The sequence below is a fragment of the Cimex lectularius genome, unplaced genomic scaffold, assembly GCF_000648675.2.
Source record: "Cimex lectularius strain Harlan isolate CLEC.00 unplaced genomic scaffold, Clec_2.1 scaffold131, whole genome shotgun sequence".
Lineage (NCBI taxonomy): Eukaryota > Metazoa > Arthropoda > Insecta > Hemiptera > Cimicidae > Cimex > Cimex lectularius.
In genome coordinates this window covers 745,979-765,899 of record NW_019392685.1, presented here as the reverse complement: position 1 = coordinate 765,899, position 19,921 = coordinate 745,979, and the positions used below count along the sequence as shown (strand labels likewise).

The following is a 19,921-nucleotide window of genomic DNA, read 5'->3' as shown; positions in this document are numbered from 1 at the left end:
CTGCCTTGTGCCTTAATCCTTCTTCTTAATCCTTTTCCTAGTTCCTTAGGTCAGCTTTAGAAGCATAAATCAGTATACTCGAAGGTCTTGAAGGCTGATAGAATTGTACCGCTGAACCACAAACGTTGCCACCACTACTACTGCAGAACTTCCGTCATTTTCCGCTTTCGTTTACTGTATGCTTAGTAACTTCAAAATCAATAGAGTACAAAGTAAAAATAGAGTATAAAACAATGGGAAGACATTTTCAGATTTTTGCTTTATTGGTACGATGTCGATCATGGTTTGATGATAATGATGAGGATACTAGGAAGGTTTCGTATTACCCAAGCACTTCGGCTTTTTTTGTTTATTGTACTTTTCCTAATTCCTTAGTTATGTTCATTTGACTCGATTCTACTAGTTTAAGTAGGTCATTGCCTGTTTTGCCCGGTTCTTAGGTTATGTCTTCATGTTTGCTTCGTATACAAAGGCTGTTTTTCCCGGGTCATCTAGGTATAGGCACTTCCATGGTATGCTTTCACTTTAACAATATTTATCATTTTACATGCAGTGACCATTCTGTTAATATTTTTATGTATTTGAGTGGGTAAATATAAACAGCAATTTTATTGAGACGATATCGATTTTATAATTTTTTGTGATGTTTTTTAACCCTGTTTATTATCAACTATATAGCTTTGAGATTGACTTCTCAACCTGATTTATAAAACAATAGTCCGGCCAATTAAATTTTTTTGAGTGCCTCATATTACAAATGCTCTCATTTTACTGTCTGTGAAAATTTCGAAGTCACAATGTTCCAAATGGTGCAGTTGGTTCGGTTGAGGCCGGGTAGGAAAGCATATCACCTATATAAGAAGTTTTACCTTCAGAGCTATAGGAATGATTCCAGCAAAAACACAACTTAAACCATAAAACCATTTGTACCATGCTTTACTTTTTTCTTACAATATGTTCAATTCGTTTTCCCAAGTATCCGAGCCAGAAGTAACCCCGAGAATATTTTTTCTATGGAATCAATACAAGAAATATCTCTAATCAATCATTAATGTCCATAAGTTTCAAAAGGGGGGAAATTCAAGTAATGCACTCACAGTTTCTCTCTTTCTTGTAAATGTTCTGTTGATTTACTGTTGCCTATTGTTATCTGTTAGTTCTGTTATAAGTTCTGTTGTGTTTTTATTGATTTAATTGGTATGTGGTAATTGACATTGATTTTAAAAAGACCACTTTTGTAAAGTTGAACACTCGCGATGGTTCATAAGATGTCTCGTGTTATTTGTGCTGCGTCATTTCAAAGTTGTCAAATGTGTCAATTTTCGGTACATTAATTTTTCCATGTTCAAGTGGTTTGGGTTGCATAGTAAGCCTTTTCCTCATAGCCTGTATATGTTCTTCTTATGTTGTTCTTTTTTCTACTCTTCTACAAATCTGTCTTATGCATATTGCCTACTTTCTTGGGTTATTGAATTTATACACTTTATGTCAAATCCTGTAAATGTCAGTTTGCGTCGATTGTCCTACGTGACTCTAAGACTTTTCCTCATAGGCTTTAAATGATCCTTGTCCTTTCTTCTATTTTTCAGCAGATCTGTCCAATCTTTTTTGCCTACTTTCTCGGGTTATTGAATTTATACATTTCTGTCAACTGTGTGAAGTGTTATCGATTTCATTACAAACACCTCTTTTGCCAAATAAAAAACTTTGATATTCACGCTAACTTATTTTTACTGTTATTGATCTATAAATTAGAGTAAAAATGGAAATTTTATTTATGGTTTTTATAAATTAAGACTATTTCTTGTCTCTTAACGTTATTGTTGTATTATGGGAAAGTTCGTATAGTCAAATATTGTTTTTTTTTTAAATAATTTATTTATATAAAATTATTTACAAGAGGATTCAAAAGGTATCGGGCTGGTTGAGAAGTTGTCAAGGAGACATTTAGTGGACGAGGGCGGAGTATCCGAGTCCGTGTCCGTATCCGTATCCGAGACCGTGTCCGTATCCGTATCCGAGGGTACGTCCGTATCCGAGACCGTATCCGTAAGATACAGGGGCGGCGTGGGCGACTCCGACGGCGGCGACGGGAGCGGCGTGAGCGACGGCGACGGGAGCGTGAGCGACTCCGACGGTGGCGACGGGAGCGGCGTAAGCAGCGACTACGGGCTTGTTAACGGTCCTGTAGGTGTTGGCGTAGGAGGTGGCGACGGGAGCGTGAGCGACTCCGACAGCGGCGACTGGGGCAGCGTGAGCGACGGCGACGGGGGCGGGGGCGGCGTAGGCGACGGGGGCGGCTACGGCATGGGAAGCGTAGGCGACCGGGGCGGCTACGGCATGGGAGGCGTAGGCGACCGGGGCGGCGGCGACGGTGTGGGAAGCGTAGCCGTAGCTAGCTCCGTAAGCCACGGGGGCGGCGACGGGAGCAGCTCCCAAGTAACCAGCTGAGACAGCGGCGAAGAAAAGGGGAAGAAGAGCCTGGAAAAAGGCAGCTTTTATAAATCTGACGATCCAGTCATCAAATTGAAAAAAAAAATGTATTCTATATCATTAATATACTTTTTTCTAAATTTTTCACATTGATAATGTAGATATTATCTACTCTATTATCTGTGTGCTATGTCATTTGTATTGCATATATCCAATTGCAGTTTAAAGCAGTACGACTTACCAACTTGTACATGTTTGCTGTTTGTACTCTGCTGATACAATGTCCACTGAACCACCCCGGCGTCCTTTTATACATGACATCTCCCACTTCGGCCGCCACTCCCTCGATAACTCGGTCACACAAGTCGTCCACCGATTTTTCGATCTCTTTTCGGTGTTTCGAGATGTACTGTTGTCATTGAACTAGCAAAACTAGTTTCCGTTCTTACGCTTATTCAGCGATTAATGGCACAAGATGAAAAACGTATCCTACGTCAAATTTATCCTGTGATTCATATGCAATTCAATCAATCCTAAATCAATTAAACGAAGTATCAATCAGTGCATCAGATAATTGGAAATTTCGCACAGTGGTCAATTAAAAAAATATAATTTCTATCAAATCTAGTTTTCATAGAGCAACCATTAATTTTTTCACCCACATTCTTTACATTCTTTCTCACACGCTTGTTTTCCCTAAGATTTATTGTATCCTAATTCTTTACGTACCATTGTGCATTGTTTATAAACTAGATTTTTTCTTAACTTGCACTTTCTATGAGCCGCCAGGTATTTATCTGTACCGCTAGAAGGTATGATTGCTCCATCTATGATCATAGATTGAATATGCTGAAATATTTTATTTGATAAGTTTATTTATACCGATTTGACTTGATCAAGTTTCATTCTTCATTTTTTGCTCACTGATTTATCTGCAATTTTTTTAAAAGAATGATTGATGCGCAGATCTATCGATATCACCGCTTTATTAACGACCAAATTGGAAATGTTTACTCCACATGTCGAAAACGCTGGTGTAAAGCAAGTATTGTACATGACTAAGTATGCACCCTTGGGACACACCTGGATTTATTTAGTTCACTTCTGATCATTGTTTCTAAACTTATCTTAATATCCGACTGATGCTTATTTATTGATACATCATACCTTGATACTACGTGAACTTGTCAACTTTTGTTGTTGACTGCTGTCAACCTTCGGCAAGTTAAAGCCCACCGAATAATAAAGAAAGTTGAAACATGGTCCAATGAAATAAATTAAAAAAAAACAGTGAATATACAGTTTCATTAGACTTGTTTAATATTTGAAGGCCATTTGTGAACGTTAATTCACTTCTCTAATTTTGTAACCTATTTCCAAAAATAAAACCTTAAAAATTGAAAGCATACTGTTTCAAAAGAAGAACGCATTTTCAATCAGTCTCACAATTGGCTTATTTTTACTTTATGATCGACCTTTCCCAACAGGCAACTGTCGAAACGGTAGAATTCTGTTTTTTATTAGTCCTGAATATTCTGTGCTTTGAAACTTTTGAAGTTTTTAAAGTGATTTTTTTTTAACAATAACTTTATTCGACATAAGTAATGGCATCATAGACTGGCCAATAATGAAAAATGCATGCAGTAGCGTTAACGCTAATTGAAATGAAACATGCGAGGGGGTTTCAAAACTGTGGCTGTCCTCTGATTTTTTTAAAACTAATAATTCATTTACACTGCAAGGTCAGCATGATGACTTCTTTTCAACCTTCGAAGTTTACGTGTCGGCGGCAGCTATTGGACTAAATCAGTGAAGATGATGTTCGTGTGCTCTGTTATGCGTTGATGTTTTATATACTTCTTGCACCACTTCGGCGTCGTATGGCATACGTAGATCATGGTGAAGTACAGTAGAAGTATCTAATTCGTGATGATCCGCAAATTTGACTTTTGTCGACATGGAGTCTGTTTAGTTCTGAGTCACTTTTAGACCCCAAGGTGACTCATACTGCCAAATGTGACGAAGAAGTGATAGGTATTACAACCTTTTGTTGAAGAGTGAAAGTGAAGAAACTTGCAGAACGGGCTTTAAAAGTCGGGTTTACCCTAAAAATCGTTTAATCAGATTACTGACGTGTTTTAAGTTAATCTTTTATCGAGTGTGACGCCTAAGTATTTGACGGTATCTACTTCAGGTACCCGAGCTGCATCCATGTCTACTGGAACTCTTTCAAATCTTCTGCGATAGGTGAATTGGCTCAAATAGCCTACTCAGATAACAAGGAGCAATTAAGGCCTCGAGGGGAGCTTCAGCCAGACAGAACTTTGGGGATGCCGACCATATCTGGTTTAAAGATGGCTCCACAACCGAATCAAGAGTTGGCATTTATGGAAATAAACCGAGGAGTAGAATTCATATAACCCTTGGACAATATATCACCGTCTTTCAAGCGGAACCGTGGCTATTGAACACTGTGCCAGGAGATAAAAAGGTTGAGGATTGTCAATAGAAGAATAGCCATGTACTAGGATAGACAGTCGGCACTGAAGGCCATTGCCGTATCCATAGTCATTTGGGACTGAATTAGCTCTTGTCGGACAATCGATTAATAATAAGTCATCCGTAAAATTCAAGCCCGGGTCAGAGACATGCGGAAAGGTTTATCAAAGGACCATCGCAGAACTAATAAATCTAGGATGTGCTTGGAATAGAACAATGTTTGGACTGCTAACTGCACACTGCAGATTCCGGAGGCATATATAGCCTGTGGAGTGGCAGAAACAAGCCTGTGCAGATATTGCCAAAAAAGAAGAAACATTGGAACACGTCCAGTATTGGTGCAAGGCCTATATAGGCTGAGAATCCTAATCATGGGAAAGGAAAAGCCAGAGGTCACTGGAGCCCTTAAAAAAGCTTTGGGGCCTGGTAAAAAGCCCTAAGCTTAATGAGGAGCTCTAGATAAAACATGGAGATGCACAATAGACCAATACTAGTTGCGGTGCAAAGGTCGTACAGAGGCCGGCTCCTATGTAATCTAATGGTAACCTTTTGGGGATTTACATTCCCAACGCTATTTTTAATTCCAGTCTACCGTTTTGTTAGCATGATTTTGATTAGACCATTTTTGCCTGTACTTAGCATAGCAAGATCATATGCAAACATGGCAGTCTTTGTCAAGATAGATCTGGGGATGTCATGGACATAGCAGTAAAGAAAAGGCACCCAGGCGCTTCCCTGAGAACCCCAGCTGGAATATATCTTATTATCTTAAGTGACGCCGGCTTGGGTAATGCAATTGTATTGGTCAGATATTATTTCATAGGACGGTGATAGGAGTCTGGCAGCTCCTTAATTTTGAATAAAAGTTCAGAATGCCAGTCCTTATCGAAGGACTTCTGCGTGTCGACAATTAGAACTAGAACAGATTTAAATTGATCAAACGAGACAATAGTAGGCTGGCTAGTGCTATAAACAGAGAAAGGCATGGCATTTATTAGGCTAATTTTCTAGGGATAAAAGTGATCTGTTCGCAGTATTTTTGCTGCATAACTTTAACAGCCCTGGCATCTGGGCTGACCTGAAAATGAACACCATTCATGTGTAGCAGTATAAATCTTCATACCGTTGAAACGTCTGCACCACAAAGGCTACTTCAACACCTCCTTCAGAAGATTTTCACTTTGCACCTTTATTGTCATCAGTCGACTACGATTTTTAACGGCAAAAGATCTTGGTGACAGATAGTCAACAGGTAACATTGATATTATGCAGAAAACATTGATTAATTGATAAATGATTTAGGCTCATTTTATGTATAATGACCTGTTTTTATGTTAGGAAATATTTACTATATTTTCATTTGTAATTTTATTTTCCTTCTCTGTGATACCTCCGTGTATTTTGGCTCTTCCAAATCTTTCTATTCCTGCTGGGTTTTTTGACAATTTTAGCCATTTTCTGCTCCAAAGGTTTGACTGTGCGTTTTTATTCTGTTGTGTCTGTATATTGATTACATAATCATACAGTAAATTTTTGTTAAATGGATTTGAATGTGGTCATCGTTAACCGACCAGTAATTTCTTAAAGGAGTTCGAGGTTACAGCCGTGACAGACCCTGCTTAGTTAGCTCCTTTTTGACAGGGCAATAATAACATCGAACAATGATAAGCTATTAGACAGATAATAATTTATTAAATGCCATCGAGTCTTCGTTGAGGTGGATTTTGTGTCAGTTGATGAGAGGTCATCGTGGAGTGCAGACGTTAACAGATAATCAGTAGTCGTTCACCTACTTCCCAAACTTATTTGATCCAGTACAGTGCAAAATTCCTAATGTACTAAGTTACTCTGTTTTGGAATATGTACACTCGTCTTTTTTGGCAATTTGAGGCCAGTGTATGACGCAAAATTAGAAGGATGACATTGAGGTACGTCAGTCTTTTGCCTCTTAACTCGTCCAGTCTTGAAACATGGGCTTGCCGACTATTAACCCAGTCATATCTGAGAGTACATCTGTCTTCATGGGTCAAAATGCTTAAATTTCTAGCTTATATGCTCTTATCATTAGTTAAAGTTAGCAATACTTCCAGAGAGTTATGAAATGAACCTTTGGGCTGAAAACTGGGCAGTTGTTGCCAGTTAAAAGGATGAGTAAATGGACAATTGGTATTGGTTTTACCGTGTTCAGGCTCTGGCTAACTGATAACAGATAAGGGTATAATAGAGGTTGTACAGTTTTTAAATCAGTTGGGGGGAGGAGGCTGATATCCATAAACGAGAAACAGCTCACGGTATACTAATTTATTGTCAAAAGAATCTAAAGTCTCTTCCATAATAAGTCCTGAACTTAGATTGTAGGGTTGTCTAAAATATACTTTCTAAAACGAAACGTACTATTAATAAATGGAAAGAGTTGGCCAGTAGCTGGTCGTTTCAGCCTTTTCTTTCCTTGTTTGGAGATCATCTTCATGGCATATTTTCACTTGAGTGTGAATTGTTGTCCATCAGTTCTCTGGTGTTACTTGTGTTGTGTTCATACATTACAAAGTTATCACGTGTTATTTGCTAACTTGTTAGTTCAAATTTCTCTCAATTGTATAGTGTCGAGAGTGCCGATTGTCTTATCCTAGGACTCCTTATGTCTATCCTAGGACTTTTCTTCGTAGCCAGTAATTGATCCATTTTTTTTCTGCAAGTCTGTCCAATTTGCCAATTGCCCTAAGTTCGTTGATTGTTGAATTTACAGTTTTTGTCGACTCCGGTCAATGTTTTGTAGATTTTCTATCATTTATTGTATTCGTACGTTAGTTTTGTTGTGTTTAATTGACTTATTTCAGAAACCGAAGTTGAATATTTAGCATGCTTTAAAAGCCGTTTCGAGTAACGTCTGCGTTCCGACATTCACAACATGACTAAGTTGTCAATCTTTCCGGTTCAATTTTTTCGTGTTCAAATTGTTTGTGATGCGTAGTTGGACTTTTCCTCATTGCCTGTAAAGGATTTTTGTTCGTCTTTCTACTTATCTACGTGCAAATGCATATTGCCTACTTTCATGGGTTATTAAATTTATATAGTTTCTGTCAAGTACTGTCAATGTTTTGTTGGTTTTTCGATCAAGTAATGATGTGTGTGGAGTATTATCGATTTCAGTAAAAACAACTCTTTGGCAAAGTTTAAGACTTAGATATTCGCTTTCATCCCTTCAGTAATTTCAATAGTTTAAGTAGGTGATAAAACGAAAATTTGACTTATCGTCTCTATAAGGAAATTAATAAGTTCTTGTAGTCATATATTGTTTTTTAAATAATTTATTTAAATTAATTATTTACAAGAGGATTCAAAAGGTATCGGGCTGGTTGAGAAGTTGTCAAGGAGACATTTAGTGGACGAGGGCGGAGTATCCGAGTCCGTGTCCGTATCCGTATCCGAGACCGTGTCCGTATCCGTATCCGAGGGTACGTCCGTATCCGAGACCGTATCCGTAAGATACAGGGGCGGCGTGGGCGACTCCGACGGCGGCGACTGGAGCGGCGTGAGCGACGGCGACGGGAGCGTGAGCGACTCCGACGGTGGCGACGGGAGCGGCGTGAGCGACGGCGACGGGAGCGGCGTAAGCAGCGACTACGGGCTTGTTAACGGTCCTGTAGGTGTTGGCGTAGGAGGTGGCGACTGGGGCAGCGTGAGCGACGGCGACGGGGGCGGGGGCGGCGTAGGCGACGGGGGCGGCTACGGCATGGGAAGCGTAGGCGACCGGGGCGGCTACGGCATGGGAGGCGTAGGCGACCGGGGCGGCGGCGACGGTGTGGGAAGCGTAGCCGTAGCTAGCTCCGTAAGCCACGGGGGCGGCGACGGGAGCAGCTCCCAAGTAGCCAGCTGAGACAGCGGCGAAGAAGAGGGGAAGAAGAGCCTGGAAAAAGGCAGCTATTATAAATCTGAAGATCCAGTGATCAAATTGAAAAACAAAGCAAAAACAAATTGATTTATCCTATACAATTAAACAGTATTGTATATGATTCATATACTTATATACTTTTTCCTAAATTTTTTACATTGATAATGAAGATATTATCCACTCTATTATCTGTGTGCTATGTCATCGTATTGCATATATCCAATTGCAGTTTAAAGCAGTACGACTTACCAACTTGTACATGTTTGCTGTTTGTATTCTGCTGATACAATGTCTACTGAACCACCCCGGCGCCTTTATATACATAACATCCCCCACTTCGGCCGCCACTCCCTGGATAACTCGGTCGCACAAGTCGCCGAGGGTTTGGATCCACGAAGTTACGAAACGCGCTCTCATTTCTTCAGAGATACCCCTTGACGGCTCAATCGTCAACTTCACCTTTCGTGTCCTTGAATTCTTAATTCGCAACCCACCGCAATGAAGTTGTACAAAGACGACGGAGGAGGAAAAAGTCGAAACCTCGAAAATTATGGCAAGTGAGGTTAAAACAATTTGACCACCTTAATTTCATTCTAAAATTCCTTACAAGCTATCATCGTATTAAACATTTTACGTTCGAGTTGTGTAATGAACCTATTTAATAAAGTAATAACAAGTCTTCTTTACGTATTTTATTTTAAGTAAAATCCAGTGCTTGTACCACGACTTGGATGCAGATCTCCAGGGCTCAGTGAAAGATTAATATAGTTTTTTAACATATGTTCCTTTCATAAACTTAAAAACAAGGCGCGATTGAAGAAATAGGCGTGTTTTCTTAAGGAAAACAGAAAAATGGAGGGTTTGAAATATTTTTTGCTGATAAGTTGATTCGAGAAATTTATTTAGAGATGTTGAGATCGCCAAGACGCATCGAAAGCAACCTGTACAACTTGAAACTGACGGTGAAACAGCTTCTCAAGAGCTCGAAGAGATGTTCCAAGCTGGAAACCGAGGAGGTACAGATGACGAGGCAGGCGATGAAGAAGGGCCACGTCGAAGAAGCCCGGATCCACGCCGAGAACGCAATCCGGCAGAGGACCCAGGCGCAAAACTATCTGCGGATGAGCGCGAGGGTGGACTCGGTCATCTGTAAGATAGAAAGCGCCATGCTCTCCGGCCGTGTGACCAACTCGATGAACAAGGTGGTCAAGTCGATGCACGTCGCCCTCCAGTCGATGGACCTCATCAAGATATCGAACGTCATGGAGAAGTTCGAAAGGCAGTTCGAGAACCTGGACGTGCAGGCGAGCTTCCTCGAGGATGCCATGCACAGCACCGCTGCCTCCTCGATACCCATATCCGAAGTGAACAAGCTTCTCCAGCAAGTTGTCGACGAGACTGGGCTAGAGGTGAATCTCCAGTTGCCTCAACCTGGCACGAGCGTTGAGGCACCAGAGACCATCAACGATACGGAACTCATACACAGACTGGAAAACCTTAAACACATCAAATAAAAACCCTAAGTTTTGATAAATTGACACAATAAAGAAAACATGTGATATAACAGCTTATAGTTACATTTTTTTGTTGGCAGTAATAAAGTGGGTCACCAGGTTCGCCTTCAGCTGCTGCCGAATTTCATATTGATTACAGTTTAATTAATGGCGTAATCATGTTTCTACATAAAATAAGCTCGAATTGTTGAGATACTAAAAATATTCAGACTGCACTTTCAATTTATAACTAACAAAAATCTCGTGATACAAATTCCTTTCGATTCTTTCTTTGATATGTATATTTTATTCAAATTGTCCAGTATACTTATATACTTAAATTTTTACTTTATTTATTATATATGTTCTTGAGCTCCACTAAGATTTTGGAATGGCTTCTCTAACATTTTTCTATTTCGATTGAAACCATTACATAGTTAAAAGTTATATATTTATATTAGATTAGTTGGGATTTGTTTAGATGGCTAAAAAGTCTTTTTTCTGTTGAAATCGCGAATGGGTAAACTGGGCGAGAAGCCCAACAGTGTGAAGAATTTTTTTTCTATTTTCTGTTGAAAACATTTCAATGTTAAAAGTTATGTATTTAGAATAGATTAGTTGGAATTTTTTAGATGGCTAAAAAGTATTTTGCATTTTATCAAGCTATTCATTTTTTTTCTTTTGAAATCGCAAATTGGTAAACTGGGTGAGAAGCCCAACAGTGTGAAGATGTTTTTCTATTTTGGGTTGAAACCATTACATAGTTAAAAGTTATTTTTTTAGATTAGATTAGTTGGGATTTTTTTAGGTGGCTAAACAGTCTTTTTCTCTGTTGAAATCGCGAATGGGTAAACTGGGCGAGAAGCCCAACAGTTTGAAGATTTTTTGTTGAAAACATTACATTGTTAAAAGTTACGTATTTAGAATAGATTAGTTGGAATTTTTTAGATGGCTAAAAAGTATTTTGCACATTTTATCAAGCTATTCATTTTTTTTTCTGCTGAAATCGCAAATTGATAAACTGGGCGAGAAGCCCAACAGTGTGAAGATGTTTTTCTATTTTTTGTTGAAACCATTACATAGTTAAAAGTTATTTTTTTAGATTAGATTAGTTGGGATTTTTTTAGGTGGCTAAACAATCTTTTTCTCTGTTGAAATCGCGAATGGGTAAAGTGGGCGAGAAGCCCAACAGTTTGAAGATTTTTCTTTTTTTTGTTGAAAACATTACATTGTTAAAAGATATTTTTAGATTATATTAGTTGGAATTTTTTAGATGGCTAAAAATTCCTTTGAATTTACTCCAGCGATGCATTTATTTGCATCTGCATTTTTTCTGTTGAAATCGCAAATGGGTAAACTGGGCGAGAAGCCCAACTGTTTGAAGATTTCAGTTAATTAAGGTTTTAAATTGAGATAAAAAGTATTGAGATAAAAAAATCAGTGTCACGAGCGGGATTCGAACCCTCGACCTTCGGCTAGATTCGCCGCTACTCTACCACTTGAGCTATCCACTCGTACACTAACTTCCCATCTCAACCCCACCTTTTGAATTTTCCCTCCTTTTTGCCATTTTTCGCTCGTGACACTGACTTTTTATCTCAACCAAAAATCCTTAATTAATTGAAAGGTATTAATCGGACCACGAAAACTAGTGAGTTTGAAGATTTTTTTTTCTATTTCTGTTGATACCATTGCTTGGTTAAAATGCCTGAAAACACTTTCTCAGCCATTTTTCCATTTATTTTGTCCTATTCATCTATTGAAGTTTGCCTAAATATTTCATTTGATTTTACCAAACCACGTGAGAAACTCAACAGTTCGACGATTTGGCTATTTCGGATTGAAATCGTCGAACGGTTAAAAAGCGAGAGAAGACCGGCAATTCGTTGAATAAGAAACAATTACATGGGTAGACTGCGTGAGAAGCTCCAAATATAAAATCATGTGCCATAGTCAAAACTTTCTCAACCAGTTTTTATTAGTTTTTATCTAACCGCGTGAGAAATTTGGTAGTTCGATGATTTCAGGTTAAGGCGGTGTTGATGAAATGGAGGGAGCATCATTATTTATTAACTGTACTATATATACTACTAACATTATTTATAACTAATAAATTATTGATTGAAATAAGAGTATTCAACCGCGCCACATATACATATTTTCAACCTTAGTTTCTCAAAAGGTAAATTCCCATCACATTTTAAGAAAGCAATGGTTATTCCACTGTTTAAAGCGGGAGACAATCAATTAATAGGCAACTACAGACCGATATCATTAACTCTTTCCCTGCCCAAAATTCTAGAAAAGTATGCCAAAAAGCGTATGCTTACTTTCGTAGACATGTACATATGCGAAAACTTAGATAACAAGAAATACGTCATAGGGCATATTTTTGGACATCCAAAAAGCGTTTGACTCTATCAGCCATGAATTGTTATTAAAAAAACTAGACATCTATGGCAACCATGAGACCCCCTTAAGTTCTTTTGAAACATATTAACTTACAGACAGCAATTTGTAAAAGTAAATAACGCTTATAGCGAAACAGAATACGTAAACTTGGAGTACCACATGGGACAGTGTTAGGACCATTGCTCTTCATTTTGTACTTCAATAATATTTATGCTTTAATATTAATGGCATGCCTTTTTGTTTTGCCGATGACAATTGCTTTATTAATTTATTAAATATTGTTTCGAATAGTTTTAAAATAATTAAAGAATGGATGAACACTAACTTATTATTAATCAATATAAATAAAATCTCTCTGATGTCCTTTTGCACTAGTTACAATCACCTACATCTTATCCAAATTTCACTCTTCACAAAAATGAATTGTGAGTGTCCAGTAGTAACTTTTACTACTACATGTAAATATTTACGAATTTGGTTCGATTGCAATATGAAATTTAAAATGCATATAGAAACTCTCACCAAACGTATTCGTTAATTATTTTATAAATTCGAAATATTGAGAAATATTCTTGGTTTTCACACTCTAAAAATTGTATATTTTGCATTATGTCAATAATTACTTCAATATGGTGTGATAGTATGGGGCAATACCAGTAAAAAAAAAAACTATTACATATGTCCATTGGGTTAATTAATCTTTAAGTATGGTATTGGTTGAGATAAAAAAGTCAGTGTCACGAGCGGGATTCGAACCCGCGACCTTCGGCTAAATACGCCGCTGCTCTACCACTTGAGCTATCGTGCCTTCGATCCACTCGGACACCAACCGCCCATCTCAACCTAAAACCTTTCGAATTTTCCCTCCTTTTTTGCCATTTTTCATCAAGACCTTATAAAAAACAGAATAATTAATGAAGTGGTAGAGCAGCGGCGTATTTAGCCGAAGGTCATGGGTTCGAATCCCACCTGTAATTATACTAAATGTGCATCCAAGATTTAGTCCTGAAGAATTGTTCCAAAAATTTGATGTCTTTAATGTAAAAAAAACTTTTTGTATTTGGCGCATGCATTCATACATTTAAAGTTAAAACACATAGCTATAATTTACATGTGTAACCTACTCGTTCGTCTAAAAAATCAAAAATTGTCTTGCCTAAAATTAATGCGTGGTGATTAGTGACCGTAAGTCTATGATTATTTGGAAATCGTGAGATGCGGTCTGATTTGACGAAAGTTTCAGAAAAACATTTTTCTTTATCGTGCCAACGTACGTGCCTTTTTGTTGAAATGCAGACAACACAAGGCCCTGAAGATGATTTCAATAAAGATCGAAACGTTGGCACGATAAAGAAAATGTTTTTCTGAAACCTCCGTCACATCAGACCGCATCTCACGATTTCCAAATAATCCTAAAATTAATTCTGAACTTTTTGCCACTATTGTTAGTTTAAAAACTGTACTTCAATTTAAATTCAATTTTTATGATTTTATTAATGTTAATAAACTCACACGACTCTCAACACGACAGACAAGAATGACACATCTACACGGAAAACGAACTTTTGACCCTGAAGATGATCTCAATAAAGATCGAAACGTTGGCATGATGAAGAAAATGTTTTTCTAAAACCTACGTCACACCAGACCGCATCTCACGATCTCCGAATAATAAATGTTAAAAAATTTAAATTTTTTAAAAATAAAGTGCGTCATTTGTAATATTTAAAATTCTTCTCTTATTGTTAAAATATGTAAAAATTTTTGTTGTTCAAATCATCAATTTGTAGAAGTGTGCACTATAAATTATTATCTGCTCATATCATAACCTCACGTAAAAATATCGTTTTGCTTAATATAATGTAACTCTAACCAGTTCCAACCAGAGGGTTAGAGGGTACAGAGGTACTAGAATATTCTTATTTAGGGTTGGCATATGAAATACCTATTTTTGTTGTTTTTTCTCTCTTTTTTTATTCTCTGTTAACTGTATCTCTTATTCAAATAAATTTTCAATATACCTATCAATATGATTTTTAACGTTATTTTCCTTATATTTCAAGTAATCCATGGAAAAAGTATTGTATATTAGGCCAGGATATTAGAATTATACAGGTTTTATCTACAGTAACCTTTATATTTACCTTGTACCAAGTAATGTCGAAATTAGAAGGAAAAGTCATAGACTCATGGGCATAATACATAAACTGAATTGAATGCAGTTTTAAAAGCTTTTTAATTAAATTTACATTAACTGATGCACGTTATGTACAGAGTGTATCGACTGTTTAGTGGAGGAGGGTAGAGTATCCGAGTCCAGCGCCGTATCCGAGGTACCTGTTGTATCCGAGTCCGTATCCGGTTCCGTAACCGTATCCGAGGCCGTATCCGCTACCGTAACCGTAACCGACACCGTATGTGACGGGAGCGTGAGCGACTCCGACTGTGGCGACGGCCGGGGCGTGAGCGACGGTGGTCACTGGGGCGGCGGCGACGGTTGTGACTGGAGTGGCGACAGCGGTGGTGACGGCGGGTGCGTAAGCGGTGACTACGGGCTTGTTGACCGTCCTGTACGTGTTAGAGTATGAAGTGGCGACTGGGGCGGCGACGGCGGCGACCGGGGCGTGAGCGACAGCTACTGGGGCGTGAGCGACTGCCACTGGGGTGGCGTGTGCGGCGTATCCGTAGGTGGCACCGTAGCCGTACAAAGCAGGGGCGCTGTAAGAGCTGTAGGCCAACGGGGTGCCGAGGTAGCCAGCCGAGACGGCGGCGAAGAAAAGAGGAAGAACGGCCTGATAACATAAAATTACAATTACAAAGATCACATAACAGCTTATTCTAAAGCCATTTTTTTAACACAAATATCTGTAAATCAACATAGTTCTCACTCGTCTCCTTCAATATATTACATATGCTTTTCAATTAATCAATCTTTAATTAAGGTTTTGGTAGAATCGAGAATGGAGAATCGAATAGATTACACGACATTTGAAAAATGGCAAAAAGGAAGGAAAATTCGAAAAGTAGGTTGAGATGGGAAGTGGTGTACGAGTGGTACGTCACGATAGCGCAAGTGGTAGAGCAGCGGCGTATTTAGCCGAAGGTCGTGGGTTCGAATCCCGCTCGTGACACTGACTTTTTTATCTCGACCAAAACCTTAATTAAACATTAATTAATTGAAGAGAATTTATATGGTTAATCGGACCACGAAACCTAATAGATATTATATATTGTTAAGCTGTTCAATGGTTGTAAATAAAGTAAAACTTCTTGAAATCAACTCCAGTTGATTGAATAGGTTGAAAATAAATTAAAAAAATTTAAAAAAGACTGCAAAATTTAAATCAAAATAATTGGTAGAAATATCATAGTTGACGATATAAAGACAGTATATAATGGACGTGTTGGGATGTTTCCACCTCACGATCATCACATACTTTTATAATTAATTATACAAAAAAAAAAACTCAAGATAAAAATTATCCATAGAACATACGTACCAACTTGTACATGTCGATAATCTTGTGAAACTTTTGGTGTGTCACAAATGAATGCTTATGTGGATATTTGACGATTCTTTTATAGGAGGCCCGTTCACCCCCCTACCGGGTTGATTTTGGCCTTTTTTCTCTCATTTTCTCTTCCAATTCAGGAAGAACCAGTTGGATCCCGACCTTGATATATAATCGGAGACAAATAGTTCGTAGGTCAGTACCATTTAAAAAATCAGACCGGACGGGCGATGTGACATGTTGGCGGACTTGTACTTACTCGCCTTCGAGACTTTCGGGCCTCGGCTCTGAAACCCTCGGTCAAAAAAAAATCTTTCTATTGGGTTGTCCGGAAAATAATGCAGGATTTTGGTATTAAACAAAAAAAAAGAAACTAGTTACTTTAAAGCAATGTTCTTTAATCAAAATAATTTCCCATACTCTCAATACATTTCTCCCAACGTGTTGGTAACTTATTAATTCCGTCTGAGTAGAATTCAGAATTTTTAGAATTGATAAAGTCAATAAATGCATTTTCCAGTTCCGTTTGATTTTTGAATATTATGTGTTGTAAGTAGTGGTCCAGGTGTCTAAAAAAATGGTAGTCAGTAGGCGAGAGGTCCGGAGAGTAGGGTGGGTGAGGCAAAGTTTCATAGCCAAGCTCCAATAATTTTTGTGACGTTACACGTGACACATGTGGTCGAGCGTTGTCATGCAACAAAATGGGCCCTTTCCGATTGACCAAAGAGGGCTTCATTACTGCCAATTTCTGATGCATGGTATTAATTTGGTTACAGTATGATTCAGCATTGATGGTTTCGCCAGGATTTAAGAAGCTGTAGTGTATTAAACCAAATGAAGCCCACCATACCGTAACCATTACCTTTTTTTGATGAGTTGGGGGCTTTGGAAAATGTATTGGAGCTTCTCCTTTGTCGAGCCACTGTCCAGAATCCACTTTTCGTCACATGTAACAATTCTGGCCAGAAATGGGTCATTTTTGTTTCGACAAAGAAGTGATGCACAAACATCAAAGCGCTGATTTTTTTGGCGATCGTTTAATGAGTGTGGAACCCAATTTTCGAGTTTTTTCACTTTTCCAATCGCCTTGAGGTGGTCAGCGACGGTCGTTTTACTGACTTTGAGTTGCTCTGCAAGTTCTCGAACAGTTGTTTTGGGGTTTTCTTCCACCACTGATCGCAGAACATCATCATTAAGAGAGGAAGGCCTTCCACGACCTTCTTCATCTTCAAGGCTGAAATCTCCCTCCCGAAATTTTTTAAACCACCTTTGCACAGTGCACTCATTAACACAACCCTCGCCCCAGACTTGGTTAATGTTTCTAGCCGTTTGGGCTCCGCTTCGGCCGAGTTTAAACTCGTAAAAGAAAATCGTACGAAATTCTCGCTTTGACATTATAAGGATGACGGAATTATTTCCAAGTAGCGGAATGCTACAGAGGTAAACAAACAATATCATTTGGAAGAGGATTAATAAGTGTTGACATTCATACAAATGAGTAATCCTGTAAACGTAAACAGAATATTTTATATAGATTTTTTTTAATGAAAACTTAAAATCCTGCATTATTTTCCGGACAACCCAATAGTTTTTAATCATAAATGACCATAATATTATTTGCCTTTTTCCCTAGGATAATTTGTTAGTATTAGACTTTATGCCAGTAACGCCGCTTTGCCAGTTTCAACCACAACGTCATGCCATTTAGTCGATTCAACCTCTGGTCCGCGTGTTCTCGCGGTTTATCATTTCGTCCTGATTACCATACACAGGTGAAATTGTTTTGAACAAAGCTCATTTTCCTATATTCTTTAGAAATAATCAAAATTGATATGTTTACAACTTATTACTAATTATTCCTGGGAATTTTACATAATAGTGTCAAAATTATATAAAAGTTCAATGAAAGATCACACAATTCAAGCGATTTTTGTTTGGTCGTGTTCTCCTTTTCACAAACTTCCGGGTTACACGAAAATACCACGGTAAACCCGACAAGTAGAGAGATTAATACGCTAATTTTGAAAATTATCCAACAATTATTTCCACCGAATAAAGTAAACTTAGTATTCGTTCCCAGGACGTAGATATAATTCGCCAAAGATGCAGAAATCAATCAAATTCCGGCAATATCGTACTTTTTATCCTCTCACTTTCACACGCACGCACGCGTGCGCGCACACACACACATACACACACACACACACACACATACAGTCGCGAATGGAAATATCTATGTATATTTGTTTCCAACAAAATAAAGAACAACCATACTGGCGGGCTTCTCACGCACCTTAAATTTGGAAAAATGTCTAAAGGGGGGAACACAACTACCGGATGCAACGCTATGTGGCGCTACCCGATGCGACCCGACTCTTTGTCACGTTTTGGTAGGGTGTGCACATCTGTATGATGATGACGGGAGCATTTCCCACTACACCCACCCTAGCACTTGAAATTGTAACCAATACACCTCTACACATAGAGGTTAAGGTTAGAGCACTAACCAGCTGCTACAGGTTAATTAGTGAAGGCAGCTGGAACCATAAGGGAAACAATATAGGTCGCTCGAAAATTCTACACTGAGTAAGGTCAACAACCAACTACTAAGCGTTAGCGATAAAAAAGTTAAAACACCTTTAGGGAAAAAGCACTTTCAGGTAGTCACTCCCTGTGATTATAACTATAGCGCGGATGATGACCATCGTAGCCTAGACTGTTTCACCGATGGCTCACTCATTAAGGAGAAGGGAAGAGGTGCTGGAATACATAGATTAGGGATCAGCATCTCCTCCCCTCTTGGTCATAACACCTCAGTCTTTCAGGCAGAGGTCTGGGCCATCAATGTTTGCTGCAGAACACTCATGGATAACAAGATTAAGGGAAAAGATATTAGAATTTTTTCCGACAGTCAGGCCAGTCATTACAAAAAGAGTTATCAACATCTAGGCTGGTGGAGGAAACCGTTGAACTTATTAATGGGATTACTACCATGTACGAGAATAGGGTAACCCTTATTTGGATACTAGGACATAAAGGACACTGGCAATGAAGAGGCGGATAGCCTGGCCAAAGAAGGCTCTAATACTGCGTTTGTCGGGCCACAACCGGTATTACCTCACTCTATAAGCACAGCGAAAGAGAGTATTAATTGCTGGGGCATGAAACAATTCCTTAAAGAATGGAATCTGTCCCCCGGACATAGGCAATCGAAGGAGTTTCTGAAGGAAATCAAACCAAAAGAAGCGAAATGGTTATTCTCTAACTCAAGGAGAGGAATTAGGAGTCTGATAGGTATCCTAACGGGCCATTGCCCCTTGAGAAGACACCTCTTCATAATGGGTATCCTACCAGACCCCTTTTGCCGCTTCTGTGAAATAAAAGAAGAAACGGCTCGACACTACCTCGCAGAATGTGATAGGTATGCCAGGGATAGATTTGAAACTTTTGAAGGAGAGGACATCGCCAAATCACTCCCCGAGATAATATGGTCCAAAATCTTGGGGTTTGTGAACAGGTCCAAGAGGTTTATGCAGGACTCGTGAGCCGACTAAGTCCCGGACCTTTTAGGCATTTAACCTAGGGTCTTGGTCGCCCACCCTGCGTAATATATATAATGCATTATTTTGAGCAAAACCATGTAATAAATTGTTTGTTAAACTTAATTGTTTTAAATCAGG

At 38.7% G+C, this 19,921-nt stretch overlaps 4 protein-coding genes across 4 annotated transcripts; 1 reads left to right on the top strand and 3 right to left on the bottom strand.

The window, feature by feature from the left end:
* Window positions 1-1,921: 1,921 nt before the first annotated feature.
* Window positions 1,922-2,709, bottom strand: LOC106662952 (cuticle protein 10.6-like). The gene is made up of 2 exons (XM_024225752.1): window positions 2,675-2,709; window positions 1,922-2,481 (listed from the first exon to the last, which is right to left on the bottom strand). Exons 1-2 carry the CDS (start codon window positions 2,684-2,686, stop codon window positions 1,948-1,950), a joined length of 546 nt encoding a protein of 181 aa, XP_024081520.1. The 5' UTR covers window positions 2,687-2,709; the 3' UTR covers window positions 1,922-1,947.
* A 5,576-nt stretch (window positions 2,710-8,285) lies between these two features.
* On the bottom strand, window positions 8,286-9,132 carry LOC106662986 (cuticle protein 12.5-like). Its single transcript, XM_014387447.2, has 2 exons — window positions 9,074-9,132; window positions 8,286-8,839 (listed from the first exon to the last, which is right to left on the bottom strand). The coding sequence occupies exons 1-2, from the start codon at window positions 9,083-9,085 to the stop codon at window positions 8,312-8,314; spliced, it is 540 nt and encodes a 179-aa protein (XP_014242933.1). The 5' UTR covers window positions 9,086-9,132; the 3' UTR covers window positions 8,286-8,311.
* A 600-nt stretch (window positions 9,133-9,732) lies between these two features.
* Window positions 9,733-10,338, top strand: LOC106662951 (charged multivesicular body protein 1b-like). Its single transcript, XM_014387407.1, has one exon. It carries the CDS (start codon window positions 9,733-9,735, stop codon window positions 10,336-10,338), a length of 606 nt encoding a protein of 201 aa, XP_014242893.1.
* A 4,608-nt stretch (window positions 10,339-14,946) lies between these two features.
* LOC106662967 (cuticle protein 64-like) lies at window positions 14,947-16,276 on the bottom strand. The gene is made up of 2 exons (XM_014387424.2): window positions 16,230-16,276; window positions 14,947-15,521 (listed from the first exon to the last, which is right to left on the bottom strand). The coding sequence occupies exons 1-2, from the start codon at window positions 16,239-16,241 to the stop codon at window positions 15,018-15,020; spliced, it is 516 nt and encodes a 171-aa protein (XP_014242910.1). The 5' UTR covers window positions 16,242-16,276; the 3' UTR covers window positions 14,947-15,017.
* Window positions 16,277-19,921: the final 3,645 nt, after the last annotated feature.